The sequence below is a fragment of the Curcuma longa genome, chromosome 14 (genome assembly GCF_044706935.1).
Source record: "Curcuma longa cultivar G26 ecotype Majalengka, Jawa Barat chromosome 14, ITB_CL_G26_1.1, whole genome shotgun sequence".
Classification (NCBI taxonomy): domain Eukaryota; kingdom Viridiplantae; phylum Streptophyta; class Magnoliopsida; order Zingiberales; family Zingiberaceae; genus Curcuma; species Curcuma longa.
The window spans coordinates 8,620,311-8,639,538 of NC_133874.1; the positions used below are offsets into that span (position 1 = coordinate 8,620,311).

Below are 19,228 nucleotides of genomic sequence, written 5' to 3' on the forward strand. Positions count from 1 at the left end.
ATTAGATAGAAAGATCTATAAAACTAATTCCATTAGTAAGATAAAGAATTGATTACTTTTATTATTTTGTATGATTTAACTCCATTTAAATGAATAAAATTTGGTTTGCATGATTTGATTCCATTTAAATGAATAAAATTTAGGGATAAAAAAAATCAAGTCGATGTCACAATGACACATTGACACATGCCCTTGAATAATTTTAGAGATATCTCTTGGGCAATGGTGCCGCGGTAGAACATCCAGATTGTCATTCAGACATCTGCGATTCGATCTCCAACTACAATATATTTACAAGAATTTTCCTCCGATTGACCACTACGTGTATTTTCTGATTTACTCCGTGAGGCCCCATCGATCACTAATTGAGATTTATCATTTTGAACAATTTTAGAGATTCATTATTTTTTGCATTATGGTCCAATTTAAAATTTTATTAATGTAACAATTAAACAGAGATCAAACATTTTGAGAGTGAAATAAAGGTGAGTATTTTACAATTAATAAAATCTTAAAGGGTAATTTTAAAAAAAGTTAAACGTTTAATGATCCAGGGAGTAATGTGTAAAAAACCCTCTATCTTTCTTTTTTCCTCTCTCTTTTCCGATCGCAGGTGTTCGGGTCTTGAGAAGGGAGAGAAAGGAGATCGGACCGAAGCGACGGGGAACTGCACGGGCCTGCGCCGCAGGGCTCCCTCTCCGGCGATGGCCGTAGTCTCCTCTGCCGCTGCTTCCTCTGCCGCATACAGCCCAACAGACGCCTGCTGTGATCCGCCGCCACCGCTCCGGCTCTCTGGCGAGCAGCTGAAACACTGCTCTGAAGCCCTCGCTTTCTTCAAGAAGAAGCTCAGAACCCCTGCCAAGATCCATCAAGAGTTTGATCGCCTCCAGGTTCCTGTAGATTTCTTCCTTTACTCTCTTTTGATTGACGCCTTTTGTTCCTATCTAAATCTAGCATAGTGCTTTTTCCTCATTTTTTTTGGGATTTTGGTTTTTTTCCTTTTTCGTTGCATTTTTTGGATTTGGGTATTGATTCAGTTAGTATATTTATTATCTCGATTATACATCTGAGATACGGGAAGGTTTTTGTTTGTCATCAGGAGTTGAGGTTTACCAAGGATGAGATGATGAGAAAGTGTTCTGTGGCTCTGCAATATGTAAATATACAGAAAAACCGTTACACGGATGTCTTACCATGTAATTACACTGACTAATCTTTGTTTTCAGATGATCAATTTGAGTTTTTTTTTTCCTTTTTTGGAACTTCGAAAGAGAAAAAGATTTCTTGAGTTCAATTTCTTTCAGTCGATGGCAACCTGATCACTCTCGGTTCTACGAGGGAAAGCAGCTCGAAGGGGAATGGTTATATCAATGCAAGCTTTATTGGGGTATAATCATAGCACTGACATTTAATTTTATTGGGTTTCTCATGTTGAGTATGCCCTGCGGAACCAATTAGTGAAACTCTCTGAGAACAATTGCTATTGTCAAAACTATTTTGCAGGTTGCTTCTGGTGAAAATGTTTCACAGTTTATTGCTACGCAAGGTCCACTTCCTGAAACATTTGAAGATTTCTGGGAAATGATATTTCAGTATCATTGTCCTGTAATTGTAATGCTAACCCTTGCTGATAATCACAAGGTATTTCTTTACTGCAATCTACTTCGCAATCATGGTTTTTGTTGACATCCATCTAGTTCTACTACACATTCTTCACAATTTATAACCATGGTGAAGTTAAGCTATAACTTACTAAAGCCGTGACTTAGAAATAAAAAGGATTGCTAGTGCTATCATGGTTCGCCGGAATGGTTGCAGTGACCGTTGCGGACACTACCGTTCTAGTTCCAATATCATTTCATGGAACAATCGTGGCACATATTTATAAAAAATAAAAAAAGTAAAGAACTAGTAATAAAAAAATAAAATACATGAAGTCATACAAAATTAATACATCGGTACATAATTATCATACAATAATATAGCATAATGAGAAAAATACAATGATAATTATACCTCATCAGAATTAATACCACGAAGAGTGACGGGGAGGAACCAAATCTTCATTATATTCTCCTTGAGTATCATACTGATTAAATTGATCTCCAACATATGGGTGTTGATATACATTAGCATTAAATTGTCTGTATGGATATTCATTTGATTGAGTTGACGAAAGATGTTCAGAATTAGATGATTGACTTTGTAATAATGTTTCATCACGACGATTGTAATATCCAAAACCTTGATACCCAATAGAACTGCCAGTAATACTTGACAATTCACGATCACGACCATGATAGCTAATATTGCTCCCAAGAGATGTCGAATAATCAGGAATTACATTCTGTGCATTATCAAAATAACCCTCAAATTCATGATGTCTAATTCCAATTGTGTAGGATGGTGAATAATTAGATGATCTATTAGATGAATCATATTTGAGTTGATTGCTACCATAGTATCCATATCCACCTGATTGCCTAGTGAACCAAATCTCAACTAGGGAAATTTTAAAGATTTTTTAAAATATGATATACAACCTCTATACGATGCTCAATTGGATTATGCATACTTTTTTTATGCAATATATGTATTACTAGGTCTGGTATATAAGAGATAAATTAATCTGCCAACCAAATTTAGTATCAGTTTTGTAACCAAGTAGTCCAGATTCAGTCAATCATCTAACATATTTCCTCTATGACAAGAATTTGACATGTGTTTATCAAATCAGTTCAATATCTAAGAAATTCCTTTATTAACCTAAACCCTTCACATCAAACACAATGCCTAACTAATTATTCAGCCAATTAATCTCATTTACATCACCTATAGCGACAATAGAAGCCTGATATCCACTAAATCTAATGGAAAGTTTTCCATGTGTATCTTTATAAATTATGGAATGTATTGGTTTAAGTATTGGTTCTAGGGTTTCTAAGTTAATAGTCCATTCTAATCCAGCTAATGTTTCAGAGTTAAAGTCTCTTAGTTTTAAGAAATAAATTCCTTTTGAAGTTAGTGCTTCAATGATGTCTTTAATTTCAACCGTAAACTTATTACTGATATAGTTCATTGTTTTGCTTAGGAAGACAATGTCTAATTGAATGTTATTGTTTTGAAAGTCTCTATATCCTTTAGCTCGGACGAGGATTTTGATATATTTGACAAAATCTCTAATTGTCATATTAAAATTAGGGTGATTCCTAAGTTATTATTCATGTCAACTTCAATTAGTCCTATGATTGTCTTTTCTTTATCAGAAACTCTAGAGTCATATAGGACTAGTAGCACTTTGCCTCCTACTTGTTTTCGAGTGAGACCTCTAAGGCCAAAAGCAATTAATCTTAGATGGATAGAATTGTGATTTCTATTTAATAGTGCCCTTGCTGACTCATCAGTTATAAGGCTCAGCCTTTCCTCATTGCCAACAGGAAGGTGTAAGGCTTTTGTTTTGTGATGTCTAAATCAAGAAGTTGCAAAGAGAGGAATCTCTGACTGTATAGTATTCTCGGATTAAGGGTGTTAAGTTGTTCATTTGAGAATAACGTAAGATCTCTATCTATCTATAAGTTCTTCTAATCTATGATTAGAAGTACTATTTCTTCTAGATATATGCGTCTAACCAAGAAGTAGTATTTGTTTCATTTTGTCTTCCTCTCACTGTTTGAGAGGAGCCTGTAAAGGGTTCTGTTCTTGTAAGACTCATTTCTTCTAAAGGGTATAAGTTAGTTAGAAAAGAGTAAGCTTTGGGTTGCCTTCTAGGAATTATATTTCTTGTAGATAAATTCTTGAAATCCTTAGTTAAGTTTTCTATACTTTCTTTCCACTCTGTCGCTTGACTTGTTTTCTGTATTTGTGTTTCTAGGACAATAACTTGTTTTCACGTAGGGTTAATCTATGATGTAGGGAAGTTAATAAAATTATTATAATGTTGTTTTGTTGAGTTTGAATTTGGTCACTTTTTTAGGTAGATTAACAGTGTAATATCTGTCTTCTTTAGTTTTTGAGAAATGTTGTATATAGTTCAGGGTTTCTTCGTAGTATGTATTTTCAAATTGTAATTTGTTCATTTATACTTGATGTCTTCAAGTATAACATGAATATTTTTCAATTCTTCGTCAATATGAGTCTTATTGTTGTTGATTAATAAGTTTTTTTTATTGGAGTTCAAAATTTCTTGGTTTGTTTTCTTCAAGCAATTTTGAAAGAGTGAGTATATCCTTTTTCTTATGAATACTTACTAAGTTGAGCTGACTAAATCTCTATTTAAAGAATCTTGTGATTCTTTCAAGTAGTCCAAGTTTCGTCTAAGATCACTTAGGATTTAATTTTGTTGAATGAGGTGTTGATTTAGTTGTTCCAGAATATGACAACTATCTCCTTGGTGTGATTCCATAGAAGTTCCTAAACTTATGAGTAAATCTGTAATAGTATTTAAGTGACGGACTTCAAAATCTAAACACTGTGAAAAGGTTTTTGTTCTGAAATGACAACTATGCTTATTGTGATCTAAAGTGATTATGTTTCTACTTCGATCTTGAAGGGCTAAGTCTAAATATTCTAATTTCTGAGATTGTAAAGAGCTAGATGAAGAAGTCATTCATTGTGTAAGGTCCTTAGATCTTTAGGCTCTGATACCATTTTTTTTTTTGGTGAAAGGTTATTTATTTTTGGGGGTTTTGATCTAGGGTTATGAAATGTCTATGCCAAGAGTTTATGATGTGTTCTTCTAAGAGTTAACTTCTCCTCCTAGTGAGCTTCACCTGTATAGAACAAGATTCTTTCTATTGAACCCTGACTTTCTAAAGGTCTTACAACGGCTTCTAGCCTACTACCTTACTTAACCTACACAGGTCTTACCGGCTAAGATTATCTGTTCTCTACAGTTAATGTTCATCATAAGATTATTTAGATAAGGGCTGAAGGATGAAGAAGAAAAACTAAGAGAAGAAGGCAGAGCCTATCGCCTTTCATTATGTCTGAAGAGCATAGCGTGATAGTAATTTCTTTGTTTGTAATTATCACTCAACTAAATATATCAAACCATTCCTTAGGTGACAGTTTTAATCCATAAAAAGATTGTCTCAGTAAACTCACCTTATCATTGTAACTTGATTATTAAATTGAAGTTTTATGCATATATATTTATTCCTATAAATCCACATTATAAGTAAACAAATTTTATGTTCAACTGGTGTAGTTTCCAATTTAGTATTGTTGCATATGAAATTTGAGTACGAATTTAATTTAACTTAGCAATAGGCATAAAAGTCTCAACATAGTAACTACCATAGATTTGGGTGTATCCTTTAGCAATCAAGCAAGCTTTAAGTCGATCTGTATTTCTTTTGGTGTTTGTTAACTATGTACTCCCATTTACATCTAACAAGTCACTTTCCTTCTAGTAACGACACTAGTTCCTAACTTTGTTTTTTTCCCCCCAAAGCTCTGATCTCTTCAAAACATAGCTTCCTTCCATCTAGGATCAACTATAGTCTCCTTCCAATTCCTAGGAATAATAAGAGAAGATAAAGATGCAACAACAATTCTATATGCTGAGAGAGAAGAGATCATTTGAAATAGAGATATATCATAATGATAATGAGATAGAAATATAGGGGATGAGGATCTTTCCTATGAGCGATTGGGAGGATATCTAAATTAGTTGAAGGAGAAAGAGGGAGAATGAACCATATTACAGTCTTGTTCTGACTTCAAGACATGATAAACATAATGCTCACTTAATTGCACTAGGTGATTTTCTATCCTTCATAGTTACTATATTAGTCGAGAAGGGGTGATAGTTCAGAGGCAAATACATGAAACAAGTGGAGGAGAAGTACAAGAAGAGACAATACAAACTTAGGGAAGCTAGTCTAAGATTCACGTTGCACTGGGCAAGATGAAACCTTACACTCAAAAGGTGATAATGTTGAGACTATCGTGCATTCCTCTACAGTCCAAGATTCTCCTTATATTGTAGCTTTAGAAGGGTGGTAATACCCATATTGCAACAACTTCTACAACGAGGAGGGAGTGGAGGTGGACGACTAAAGGGATTGGATTAATAAGCTGACAAGCTAATGTAGATATTGAGGACAAGTAAGCTGACAATGCTGGTACCATATTCCACTGAAGTGGCTGGATTAGTGTCTGATGCTATGTAAGAACATGAGCAATCAAATCATCGATCATGGCAGGAGCACTGTCGAAATAATCAGAGCTGAACCTGAGCTTTGACTCTAATACCAAGTGAATAGTAGGACTGGGATCAGATTAATTCAACCCCTTCCCTAGTCTACCTGCATAATGTGGCATGCTTATCACATGATGTGAGCCCCTAAGCTTCTCAATATATAAAATAACCCCTTAAAAACATGATCCAAACACAAGACCTTTTGCTTTAATATCATTTCAAAGCTGATCGATTGATCACTTGTCCTAAAAACTCAGCCTTTTAAAAAAGTTACCATCTATGCATTTTAATTTTTAATAGGTTCTCTCATAGCTTGACAAGGATAGATTGAAGAAGTTATTAGAGACTTTGTGGTCTTGTGGGATCACATGCCCTTCAGTTGAAATAAAAATTATATAAAAACTGGTGGCGTGATGCTCAATTGTCTAACTGCATTTTAGACCCACTTGAACCTTGAGACTTTGATTGTGGTACTTAGTGGCAATTGTGCTTTAAATGACTTTTTATTTGTAAAGAGCAATTTTATTGGAAGCTCATAAATTATATCATTTATGAATGGAGAAATATTTTAATTAATGTACCAAATGTGTTTTTCTTCCAACTGATACACCTAAAAAGATCCTATCGGATATCCAGTAAAAATAGGATGCAAGTAACAGTCAAAACTCAAAAGGTCCTCTTCCCAATTTGACTTGTCCTTGAAGTTGGAACTACTTCCTTGATGTAAAAGGAATATCATGTTCTACTTTTTTCAGTTTGGATAAAACCACAAATGTTAGAACCAAGTGTTATAACTTCATTGACTCTTAAAAATGGAGTCAGACAAGAAATTTAACCCTCCAACTATTTCAGAGAGGTTAGTGTTAATCGAACTTAAGAATCATCTCTATCCTCTGACACATGCAGCACCATACCGTGTCCATGAATGCTTTTCATATTCTTCTTTATTTTGAGGTTCTCATTGTTTGTATCAGGTTCAGTTTTCTTAAGCAATAATCTTTATCTTGGAAAAAATGGCAGATGATGAAAAAATGTGCTGATTATCTTCCAGCAAACAATGGGTGTGGACAATTTGGAGGAATCAGTGTTGAGATCAAGTATACAAGTTATGTTTCTTCATTAGTTATTCGCTGCTTGGAGGTGAAACACAGAGAGGTGACACAGATGCTAATTTTTCTTTTGAAACCCTGATGTTATATTAATAGCATGCATAAACTATGTTTTCAGCCTTTTGCATGTGGAGTTTGAGCAGTCTGCTCAGTTTTATAATGCAATTATTTTAAATAATTTCTTACCTTTCCGCTTGATGTTTTCATTATCAACTACTATTTGGTTATTTAACATTATTTGAATGGTTTTTGGCTTCTCTAAAGAAGGTCCATATGTGGTTTGGCTCCTCCTTATTGATTTATTGGCTTCTCTAACCAGTATTTGAGGCTAATGTTTAGTCCTGATTGAATTATTGTACTGAGCAGCTGAAATTGGATTGCTATATAACCTTTTCTGAGTTTAGTTTAGTTTCAAGTAATTATTCTGTTGTTCAATTGAATTTTATGTCTTTATTATCTTTTTATAGAAGCTTTTCATTATTGAACTTTAAACTTGATCCGTAATCTTTGATGGTGTGATGTTATATTTGGTGGTTTTTTGGTAGTTGGCGAAGCCAGCCCTTTCTGTCCTCCATATCCAATATCCTGAATGGCCTGATCACGGAGTGCCTGGTGATACTTCAGCCGTTCGAGAAATTTTAAAAAGGACATTTCATGTCCCACCCAAAGATGGCCCTATTGTTGTGCATTGCAGGTTTAAATCTCAAGTATTCTCTCTTTTGACTCAATATACTTCTTCCTATAGCTCCACTGTCTGACACAATCTTGCGATCACTCAGTGCAGGTATTGGAAGAACTGGTACATATTGTGCCGTACACAACACAATCCAAAGGGTTCTCGTTGGTGATATGTCTTCCTTAGACCTCATGAAAACTGTTGCTGAGTTCAGATCTCAACGGATTGGGATGGTCCAGACATTGGTAACTTATTTCAGATTCTCAATCATGTTTTCTACCAAGTAGCATATGAGTTCATGAGGATGTGATACACATATCCTTTGGTGTCTCTTAGGGAAATAAACTGAATATCTATTTTTTTTTTTGACAAATTTAAATTTATTAGAGATGAATGGTGGGGTAGATATTTGCTTTTTTAGAATTTTAATGACTTGATTTTATTTTCTTTTCTGTTTTTTTTTTTACATGGGAAAAAAAAACCCTACCAATTTTAGCTTCATAAGTGTTTGGTTGGGAAATTTTCTTTTTACATTTTTTGTCATCTTACATGTTCTAGGAAAATAGAAATAAACTGAATATCTATTACTTGCTTTTTTGTGACTAGGTTTAAATAAATTTAAATTTATTAGAGATGCCATCCAATTTAGTAGAAGGGCTATCATCAGCAGTGCTTTACTAGTTCTACCACTGAATACTTTCTACTGTGATTCTCAGGAGCAATACTTCTTTTGTCACGATGCAATTGTGGATGAAATAGAGGATCTTATTCAAAAGTCCAAATCAGAAACTCATGAAGGTACTACTTTGCATCTTATGTATCTCATTCATTACGGCACGAACGAAAAGATAAAAATAATATTTGAAATTGAGCTATAGATTACCTCTAATTTATTGCTGACTCTCAAGATTTCCATGAAGGAAGGGATATGAAGCCTTAAAGCAATTCAGTTTCCAGCGCAAGTCCCAGATGTTGCACTCATATTGCCATGTTTCCATAGATTCTTACAACAATGAGAAAAGAGAGATCCGATCCAATCTGAGATCTATTCCCTTTAGTTTGGACATTATTGATTTTCCAAATGCAGAGGATTCTTTGTAGGTGGTATCTGTGGGTGATTAGTTAAGCAACCAACCAGGCTAATTGATTCGTTGTAAGTGATAGTATTATTGTCCATTGCTTCGACTTGTATGAATCAGCTTCTAGTTAATTTTTTTATGTAGGCAAATTGGATGACCATTTGATTTTGCATAGTCAAAGGCTGCTTGATACTGATCTGTTAATGTGGCATTTTCATTTTTTTTATTTTTTATTTTTTGTTTTTTTAATGTGGTATTTTCCATCCATTAGCTTTTCTCTTTTGAGTCAGGGTTAAGCTTATGCTAATGACATTAAAGCATACTGATTAACTTTTTGTTAGTGTGTTGCTGTAGTTATGAAGGGGTGAGTGGGTAACTGATAGAGAATCCTCATTCATGGTAAATATCAAACAATTGTTTCCATTAGTGATTATTTTGATTAAATTTATATATTAGGAGTGTTTTTAAGTTAATTTTTATACTGTCTCTAAGGAAAAGTAGGATTGTGTCTGTTAAGGAAAAGATGATATGGATATGTACGTAGGTGATCGATAAATATTTTAGTAGGTGATCGATAAATATTTTAGTTAAGAAATATCAAATATGTATGTTGGAGGAGAAGAGGAAGAGAATGAAAAGACTTGGTTAGTAATAATAAAATTTGATAAAATTTATTTAAATATAAATAATGATATAGTAGAAGATAAAGTTATGTGACGTAGAAAGATTTATATAGTCGATCTCATTTAGTGGGATAAAATTTGATTGTTATTGTTATTATAGAGGAGGGAATGAGTGTGCGGATTAAATTATCATATTCATACTTAAATATTTGATTAAACTATATATATATATATTTATTTTTTGAAATCCAACACTACTATAGTATTGGTTGACACTCAATATATTCGAATCTCGACGAAGTCGAGCAATACCTTCCTCCGTCGTGATCAATTGTAGTTTTTCAATTTATCTCCTCACAGATGGTTGTGGGGTCGGTCGTATGGGGCCGTTGGGGTGGTAGATTTCATCTTTTGTAGAAGACACTCAATATTGATTATATGATCCTCTTATGGGTATGGGTACGTAGATAAAAATGAAAGTTTAATGTTTGATGGAATGAAGATGAGGATGAATATGCTCCTGGGGTATAGTTGAGTTGGTTATAACGAAGCAGAGTTGTTGAAGTGGGCAAGGGTTGAATCTCGTCGAAGTTAAGGTAATGTTCTCTTCCGTCGTGACCAATTACAGCTTCTTGATTTACCTCCTCATATGGTGGACCGATCGTGTGAGACTGAGAAGGATGAATATAATAAATAAGGATGAAAACTGAGAAAATAGAATTTGAAACATGATGACTCTGTCCAAGTTTAAGTTCATGTCTACTCAGAGGTTAAAACATTCATGAATGGGTAGGAGAGCAATTGCAAAATCTAAAATGATGTATTTAACAAATTTTTAATTTTATAATAAATCTAATCTAATATGTTTTAAATTTTTTATATTAGCATATCATTTCGAATTTAAAGTTAAGATAATAACATGTTATTTTTTTGTAACATTCTTGTAAAAATTTCATGTAAATGTGTTATTTATTTTTTTTAGGAAAATTGCTATATTATATATCAAAATATCAGTCTAAAATATTTAAAAATATATTACATAGTGGATTAAAGTTTTCTTAAATAATTCTAATTCTTGGGGTGTAATTTGTAAATGTCACGTCTGCATTGACCAGGCAGAAACAGCGAAACCACGCAGTCTACTTTTGCTTGGTTGACTTTATTAATCGTGCGCCGTTGATTCTCTTAATCACCCATCACTCCTCATTCTGGACGGTCGAGATCAACAGACGCCACCATTTCAAGCCCGATTTCCCCTGCCCTCTTTGCTTTTAATCCCTACTTTTCCTTAATTTGTCGTCTCTCTCTCTCTCTCTCTCTCTCTCTCTCTCTCTCTCATCCTCGATCACTTCTCTGCGGAAGGCGACGCTGCCATCGCGGCGGAGATCGACGACGAAGAACGACGCAGGATCAGAGCAGCAGTCGTTGGCGGCTTCCTCTCTGTAGATATTTCGAGCTTTAGCCCTAATTCCTGCCTTTTGATCGCCTCCGATTTGGAAGGAGACGAAGAAGAGTGGAGGAATGATTGTTAGGCCGCCATTGGTGTGATCGGAAAACCTAATTCGTTGACCATGTCGTCTTCGTCCGCCCCCGTGAATCCTCAGTCGCCGGGTCTGAAGACCTACTTCAAGACCCCGGAGGGTCGGTACAAACTGCAGTACGAGAAGACCCACCCGGCTGCTGTTCCGCACTACTCCCACGGCAAGACTGTATCGCAGGTGTCTCGGCCTTGGATTCTTTTCTCTTGTTTTTTTCGGTACCTGTTTCAGTAGTTTGTTAAATTTTGAAAATTTGTGATCGTGGTTTCGATTTGCAGTTGACTATCGCTTATCTCAAGGAGAAGCCGACGAACCAGGCTTCGTCCGCTCCGTCGACCCCGAGTTCTGGTGGTGTGAGGTCAGCAGCGGCTAGGCTGCTTGGTGCGGGAAATGGAAGCCGGGCGCTCAGCTATGTCGGCGGTAATGGGGTGAGTCGGGCGGCGTCAGGAAGTAGCAAGATTGGAGGGTCTGTCGGAACCTCAACAGGATCAAGTAGTTCACAGCCGGTGGCTAACTATGATGGGAAGGGCACTTATCTTGTCTTCAACTCGGCCGACACTCTTTTCATCAGCGATCTCAATTCACAAGACAAGGTTTTCATCTTGTTAATTAGATCGATTCATTTATTTCACTGAACTTGAGATGTAATTGCAGCTGATGACTTGTCTTGTTTTTAGGATCCTATCAAGGCCATCCATTTTAGCAATTCTAATCCAGTTTGCCACGCCTTTGATTCAGAGGTGAAGGATGGGCATGATCTCATTATTGGTTTGCACTCAGGGGATGGTATTTCATTTTTTTTTCGACTCCAATTTAGACTATTGTTTGCAATTTTCTTGATAAACTGACGATTAATAATTATTCCACCTGCTTGGTTTTCTAGTATATTCGGTGTCATTGAGACAACAACTACAGGATCCAGGAAGGAAGCTTGTTGCAGCTCAGCATTATAATAAAGATGGTGCTGTTAGTAATAGGCATGTATTACTCATTAGAACATGTTTACAATTATTATGATTAACATCACACCAATCCTTTGTTTTTGGTCTTCATTATGTTAATTATTTCACATTTCATTTTTTTTCATTAGAATATGCATGCCAACTTCTCAGGATGTCCATTGCCCTATATGCCGTTCTAATTATCACCTAAATACCCTGAATTCACTTTCTACCCTTGTCACACAGTGTATGACTTCATGTTTAAAAATTTATCCATTTGCATTCCCATGATCATGGTAAATAATGACTATACCTAACATTAATTCCTCCATTTACTGGTGGTATCTCAATGCATGTTAGGAAGGGATTTGGATGTTGCATATAATGTAAATGGCATCCAATAAATGCTTCCTATTAGGAAATTTTGTGACCAAATATGAGTTTTTTGTTACTGAGTTAATGATTTTTTTAAGCTATTTGACAAATGATTGATTTACCATGGTCTAACTTTTTAAAAACCAATTGTTTTTCTTAGAGCTCCACAGTTCATTGGCTTTTTTTGTCAGGTTACTTATAATATGTGGAATTCAATGGAAAATAGTACATTTTTATCAATGTCTTCCAGAATTGGAAATTGGCGGATTTTCCAAATCCATGACGGAAGGATTACTCACCTTGATGGTTGCATAATTAATTTTGGTAACCATGTAGAAGGTTTTAAAGGTGGTACTTTGATCAAAAAGACAAAAAGGGTAGGTGTATTTGAGAGAACCTGATTTGATAAGTCATCCTGTGGAGAAGAAACATAATTTAGTCTTACAGGTTGATTTCAGTAATCCTGATTTAGTCATTTAAATTGTATTTTAATTATCCACAATTACCTGTGTCTTTCCACTTTTCTTGAACTCTTAAGGATTTACAGCTGATGGTTCTGTCCAGGTTTTAGCAGATATAAGCTGAGTGACATGTCAGTAAATGAGAATCATATATGTAATTATTCTCACACATCTTATCCTGAAAAAGTGTGATTTTATTAAGTTCTCAAATGATGGATTAATATTGACAAAAGAAGGTACCATTTTTTCTCATGCCTACTGTGCATAAATTTTGTTGGATAAAGAGTGCAGATGTTGGGAGGTAGTATGGACTGTTTTATATGCATTGTTGAGGTCTTGTGCTTGCTTTTGATTATCAGTCATACAATATTTTATTGCTCTGCTTCCATTGTTTTTGCAGTAAATGCACTTGTATTGCATGGGTTCCAGAAGGTGATGGCACATTTGTTGTTGGTCATGCTGATGGAAATGTATATGTATATGAAAAAGTCAGTCTTTGAAAAACAATTAGATAATACTTTAAATTTTATCAACTTTTTCTTTACCATAAATTGTTACTGAAATTGCCACTTTTTCTTTTTAGAACAAGGATGGAACTGCTGATTGCTCTTTTCCTGTCATTAAAGATCAAACTCAATTTGTTGTTTCCAAAGCACGGTCAAACAAGGTAGCATCTTTAAGTTTGATGATGTATAATCTTCAATGTAGCTTTTTTATGTGCATTTTGATTTTGTGTTCAGTCGATATTTATTTGTCATTATACGTTCTGCCAATCTGTGGTGCATTCACTATGCAGCTAACTACATGTATTATTTGGTGTATTCATATGTATATATTTAATATCTTACTCTTAATATCTTTGTATTCATTATGCTTATGCTGATGCCAAGTATTTAGCCCAGCATGTCATTCTATCTTTGTGTTCTGTCTTGATACAATTCCATTCTTATGTTCTTAGCAAAAACCTTGTAAATTTGTGGAGTATTCTTAATCCATTGATTATCTCTTCGAGAATTTCAGAATTAGTTAGGTCTCTTGTGATAGTTGAGTTCTCTAAGCTTATGCTTTATAAAATATTCTTTACTTGTGCTTGATTTTTTTTTTCAGGTGAACTTTGAAATGATGTTTATTATGTGTGCTCACTATTTTCTTGTAAAAGTTACTGCAGTGATGATGAGCTCAGAAAATGAACAAGGCTTTGATAAATTAGGAATCTAAAATATTACTTTTGCATGACTTGGTTTTCCTTGTGGAATCAAAATTAAATGGTAATTTTTTATTTTTGACCACTGTATTTTGCCACACTTAGGAAACCTCAAATTGTCACTACAACACAAAGTTAATGCAATTCAGGTGGTTGTCCTTTGAAGAAAATATCATGATCTAATGTACATGTTCAAAAATGAGAGTCTAGTTACATTGAGTAATTGCACCTTAATTTGAAATCCTACTAGATTAAGGACACATGCGAGAAAGTTTGTTGTCATGGTTTCTCTTTCCAAACATCAACCATAAATCAACTAGAGCTAGAAATGGTTGTATGTTCAGGACGACAATGCACTATTAAAGTCAAGGAAAAGGATTTAATTCAGTCTCCTGAATAATGAAATTTTAGTAAATAATACTATACTAGTTTATTCACCCATAAGACTGCAGAAAGATCCATTATGTTTTATGAAGACTCCAAGATGCACAGATAATAACTGTTCCTAATGGTGGTTCACAAACCTTATCCACTGGAAGGGGCTTTGAATATTGATGGTACTTTTGTTGTCAGAAGGGATTGTATCAATTTTAGTCCACTCATTTAATGGGTGAGAATGATGCAAAATAAATAAATCAGCTCACAAAATTAACTGATTCAAATAAAGTAAACTAATTCAAAGATGGATATTATTTTATTTTACTTTTTAAATAAATTTAGTCTATTTTGTTGTCTTAGTTAGACTGGCTCTACTGTAAAAGCTTATATAAAAGGGCTACATATATTGTTTGCATGTGTGCATCACTCCTAGCTATGAGTATGAAGTGGAACTTGGGGAAGAGCATGAAATATGTTTAGGTAATATTCTAATTAATGGAACTACATTCTTAAAAAAAACTGATTATGTATTTGTTTCAACTACCAAGACAAACCTGACCATGGGCCCTCTCAGTTTCTTCACTGAGGTTTTATATAAATATGATTTATAGGCAGCTTGTATTTTGGATATTAGTTTAACATAGGAAGCTCAAGCTTGAGTAGACATTAAAAATCAACTCATATATTTTTGAAGAAAATTTGATTAGGTTCTCAATTATATTTTGCTAAAACTAAAAACATTGCTGTCACAAGTTTGAATAACCTCGTGTTTATTTCTTCTTGTAAATGATCACAGGACATGTTTACCCATAATAATGAATGTGAGGCTATAGAGTGGTTTGAGTTGATAAACAAGGATTTCTATGCTAGTCTTTGTTTGGTTATTCTTTAGCACTTTAAAGTTCCAACTCCTATAATATGATTATATAATTTGAGAGTTGTGGTCACCCTGGCATATTGATACTGTTTACATAAAGCATCATAAAATGTCAATATTAATCTTATTTTGACTTGTACACATTCTAAATCTCTGCATAGATCTAGTACACATTCTAATCTTATTTTGACTTATACCATTCTAATGCATGGAGATGGACATCTGTAGCCAATTTCTGATTAAGTTAATTGTTCTTGGTTCATAAATAATGTTTCATCCGGAGACTTGATTTTTTTTTTCAGCATGCTTAGTTGTTGTGGTTTTAGGATTTTGTTCATGATCTTTTTGTTGGTTTCTTTTGACATCTGAGGATTTGTTCATGATGGTCTTGGAAATTGTTATGTTCTTTAAATTACTGACATCAATTGATCTTCTTGCAGAGCAATCCAGTTGCTAGATGGCGAATTTGTCAGGGTTCAATCAATAGTTTATCTTTTTCATGTGATGGAACATGCTTAGCTACTGTTGGCCGAGATGGTATGCATTTAATTAGCAATTTTGCAATTTCTACTAAGAATTTGCTCTATTGTGTTTCCTGATTAACCTCAAACAGCTTAACTTGGCAGGTTATTTAAGAGTTTTTGATTTCTCAAAAGAGCAACTAAAATTTGGTGGGAAGAGCTATTATGGTGCCTTACTATGTTGTACTTGGAGGTATCTCTACTACGTACCCATGCAATTCTTAATATTCCATCCCTCATATTTGCGGAGACATGGCCCTTGGTAAATCTACTTAGATTGACTGCTATTAACTATTTTAGTTCGGATGGCAAATATATTTTAACTGGTGGAGAAGATGATCTAGTGCAAGTTTGGAGCACTGAGGATAGGAAGATAGTAGCATGGGGTGAGGGCCATAATTCATGGGTATGTCTAATAAATCCAGACAACCAGTTCCTTTCTGATTTATTTGCCCATTTCAAGTATACTTATAATTGATGATCATCAGGTTAGCGGAGTTGCTTTTGATTCACATTGGTCAGTGCCAAATTCAGAAGGCACCGGTGAAAATGTCGTGTATCGGTTTGGTTCAGTTGGTCAGGTAAAGTTTATGGATTCACAATAACCAAGTAGACAAGCTTTATAGTAGGTTGATTCGCATCGGTTTTGTGTGTTTGAGCTATTTGGACCTTCATTTTGTAGCTTTTATAGGATGCATGTTTTCTCCTTCGATAACTGTATCTTTGTGGATACACCCTTGCAGGACACACAACTACTGTTGTGGGACTTGGCCATGGATGAAATTGTCATCCCACTTCGCGGTCCTCCTGGTGGTTCGCCGACTTTCAGCAGCGGAAGTCATTCTGCCCACTGGGATAGTGTTATCCCTGTGGGCTCCCTCCAGCCTGCTCCGAGAATGCTAGACATCCCTAAAATTTCGCCTCAAGTTGCCCACAGGGCGAACATTGATCCCCTCTCCGGTGTGATATTTACCAATGAATCTATCGTAACGATTTCAAGGGAGGGGCATATCAAGATTTGGATGCGTCCTGGTCACGGTGAGAACAGTCAATCGAACTTTTCCGATGCGGTTGTTCCCGCTGCTAGTCTGAAGGACAGATCTGTTGCATACCCCATCAAGACCAGCGGCTCCAGCTACAAGCACTCGTCCTCAGTTCTTTTCCAATGACAGCCTTGCCCTGCTCAAGCAGTTGATCCGCGTTCCTAGTTCATGTGTCGATGCGATGATTTGCGGCTAACGAAGAAAGGCGATCGATCCCATTTACATCATTTGGAGGGCGAGCCGCCCGTCTGTCCGTCCTGTTTTGCTTCCTGATGCTGTAAGTTAATTGTTAGCAAAGGTTGGTGCTGCCATTTGTGTGGCAGCTGAGCCAATAATGGAATAATACTATTCTGTAGATACATACTCCAACTGAAAGGCTAAAAGCAACGGTCCTCACATCATTCTCTCTCGATTGCTATAGTTTCGATATGTCTTGTTTTGAACTACTCTTTGTTCTGTTTTGAACATTAGAAATTTCAAGAAAGAAAATTTTAGACATTCTCTCTGTAAATCAACATGGAGATAGTGAGTTGAGGAAGTTTTATTTATTATTTATTTATTTTCTCTGCAGTTTCTGTTCCATTAGTTTGTGCTGTTTCATAATTTACTTGCTCGTCCTTTGATTTTATCGCCAAAATATGAATTTATCTGTGGACTTACTAAGTCTTCTTTATTTTTTATGTTTGTAATTGGGTATCTAGTCTTTGTACTAATTCAGATGGACGGTCTGATCTTTGACTTGATGATCCATCATCATTGTTAATTGATGATGGCTTCTGACGTGGTGATCCATCATCATTGGTATTCAATCGTGTGTATGTTTGGAAATTAAATTTTGATTGTTTAGAATGCATCCTACTTTTTTTTTTACCACCGCATCAGATTAGAACCGTTAAATAATTTAGACAGATTAAATTAAAATTTTATCAATCTATTTTAAAATAAATTTATATCTATTGACCTATCTAAGTTTGCGTCCTGCGTGGATCGACCTGTAGTGGACTTAGGTTAATCAACGAGTTGAAAAAATTTATTTTTTATTTAAAATTTAAAATTAAAGTAGAAAATTTAATGGACTAATGAATTTTATCGGTCTAAATCATAATTTAAAATTTAAAATTTTAATTTCAACCATTTAAATTGTAATCCAAATTAAAATTTTTTATATTTGTTATATTTTTTGATAGACCTATGAATTGATCCATCTAATCCATAACTCTTTTTGATTTGAAGATTTTTTAACCGATCAAATTAGTAGATTAGTCCGCCCTCATTTTGCCATATGATAGATGTTTGATAGGTTAATCTGTCCCACTGTAGATTGATCAATCTGACAGTTGTATAAAACTTAGTCCCAACTTTGAGAGACTATTAAGTTTTCTTTATCGTACTAGTGAAGTCGGCTTCTACTCATTGAATTTGATTTTCTATTATATTATTATTATATTTAAATAAATTTTATTTAATTTGTTAAATTCCTTTTCCTTCTATTTACGTGCGTATTTGTTAGCTAGATAAGCTACTGAAATATTTGTAAACAACGAAAATTCAACCTTAATTAGTCAAAAGAAAGTCAATTTTGAAGCCAGATAAGCCATTAAGTCAGATATTGTTAAAATAGTAGGCTTCCATAACTCTAAATATTTTATATATATATAATTTAGATATTTAATTTTTACTCTTCGATTAATTTTATAAATGATCAATTTAAATTTTTTATCAGTCATTAAGAAAAATACAGATAATTCAATATCATAAATTACTCTAAATGAGATTTAAACTCTCGTTAGTTAAGAAATCCGTCTCTCATCGAATCTCTCCTTAATATCAAGTTTTTTATTTGTACCTGACTACGTGTGCATGCTATTGAAGGTGAGGGGAAAATTAAATGGGTAGTCATTATTTTTCTTTTTTTAATTCAGATGTTCATATTTTACTCAATGTGTTTTCCCCATTAATCCTAAAAATAAATGATTTTTATAAATTAATATACTAAATAAATTCAACTAAATGTCAACTTTTAAATTATTCATCTTAACCCTATTTGAATGCATAAGAATGATAATTTTGATTTATTTGAGATTATTCCAAGATATCAATGCAAGATGTTGGTCAAAAACATCCTTCTCAACTTCCAAGCACATTACAGGTTTTTTTTTTAATTGTTGAAAATGAGCTAAAAAGCAGGTGATTAATTAATC

The 19,228-nt window shown here is 34.3% G+C and overlaps 2 protein-coding genes across 3 annotated transcripts; both read left to right on the plus strand.

Annotated features, from left to right (window-relative positions):
• The first annotated feature begins 616 nt into the window (after positions 1 to 616).
• On the plus strand, positions 617 to 9,016 carry LOC141845169 (protein-tyrosine-phosphatase PTP1). 2 transcript variants are annotated; one of them, XM_074733224.1, is made up of 9 exons: positions 617 to 890; positions 1,100 to 1,196; positions 1,305 to 1,387; positions 1,504 to 1,641; positions 7,223 to 7,357; positions 7,857 to 8,005; positions 8,091 to 8,232; positions 8,704 to 8,785; positions 8,896 to 9,010. In XM_074733224.1, exons 1-9 carry the CDS (start codon positions 705 to 707, stop codon positions 8,925 to 8,927), a joined length of 1,044 nt encoding a protein of 347 aa, XP_074589325.1. In that variant the 5' UTR covers positions 617 to 704; the 3' UTR covers positions 8,928 to 9,010. The 2 variants fall into 2 exon arrangements, with proteins under 2 accessions (XP_074589325.1, XP_074589324.1); XM_074733223.1 differs by having other exon boundaries at positions 622 to 890; positions 8,908 to 9,016.
• A 2,011-nt stretch (positions 9,017 to 11,027) lies between these two features.
• Positions 11,028 to 17,497, plus strand: LOC141845220 (putative catabolite repression protein creC). The gene is made up of 11 exons (XM_074733280.1): positions 11,028 to 11,407; positions 11,506 to 11,820; positions 11,905 to 12,013; positions 12,111 to 12,204; positions 13,405 to 13,492; positions 13,588 to 13,671; positions 15,904 to 16,000; positions 16,090 to 16,177; positions 16,285 to 16,390; positions 16,473 to 16,565; positions 16,728 to 17,497. The coding sequence occupies exons 1-11, from the start codon at positions 11,261 to 11,263 to the stop codon at positions 17,151 to 17,153; spliced, it is 1,647 nt and encodes a 548-aa protein (XP_074589381.1). The 5' UTR covers positions 11,028 to 11,260; the 3' UTR covers positions 17,154 to 17,497.
• The last annotated feature ends 1,731 nt before the right edge of the window (positions 17,498 to 19,228 follow it).

Bases quoted from the DNA above. Each gene is read 5' to 3' on its own strand.
- LOC141845169 (XM_074733224.1), top strand. From the start codon at position 705: ATGGCCGTAGTCTCCTCTGCCGCTGCTTCCTCTGCCGCATACAGCCCA. The intron at 1,642-7,222 runs GTATTTCTTTAC...AAAAAATGGCAG, and splicing joins CCCTTGCTGATAATCACAAG to ATGATGAAAAAATGTGCTGA. The intron at 8,786-8,895 runs GTACTACTTTGC...CTGACTCTCAAG, and splicing joins CAAATCAGAAACTCATGAAG to ATTTCCATGAAGGAAGGGAT.
- LOC141845220 (XM_074733280.1), top strand. From the start codon at position 11,261: ATGTCGTCTTCGTCCGCCCCCGTGAATCCTCAGTCGCCGGGTCTGAAG. The intron at 13,672-15,903 runs GTAGCATCTTTA...ATCTTCTTGCAG, and splicing joins CCAAAGCACGGTCAAACAAG to AGCAATCCAGTTGCTAGATG. The intron at 16,391-16,472 runs GTATGTCTAATA...GATGATCATCAG, and splicing joins GTGAGGGCCATAATTCATGG to GTTAGCGGAGTTGCTTTTGA.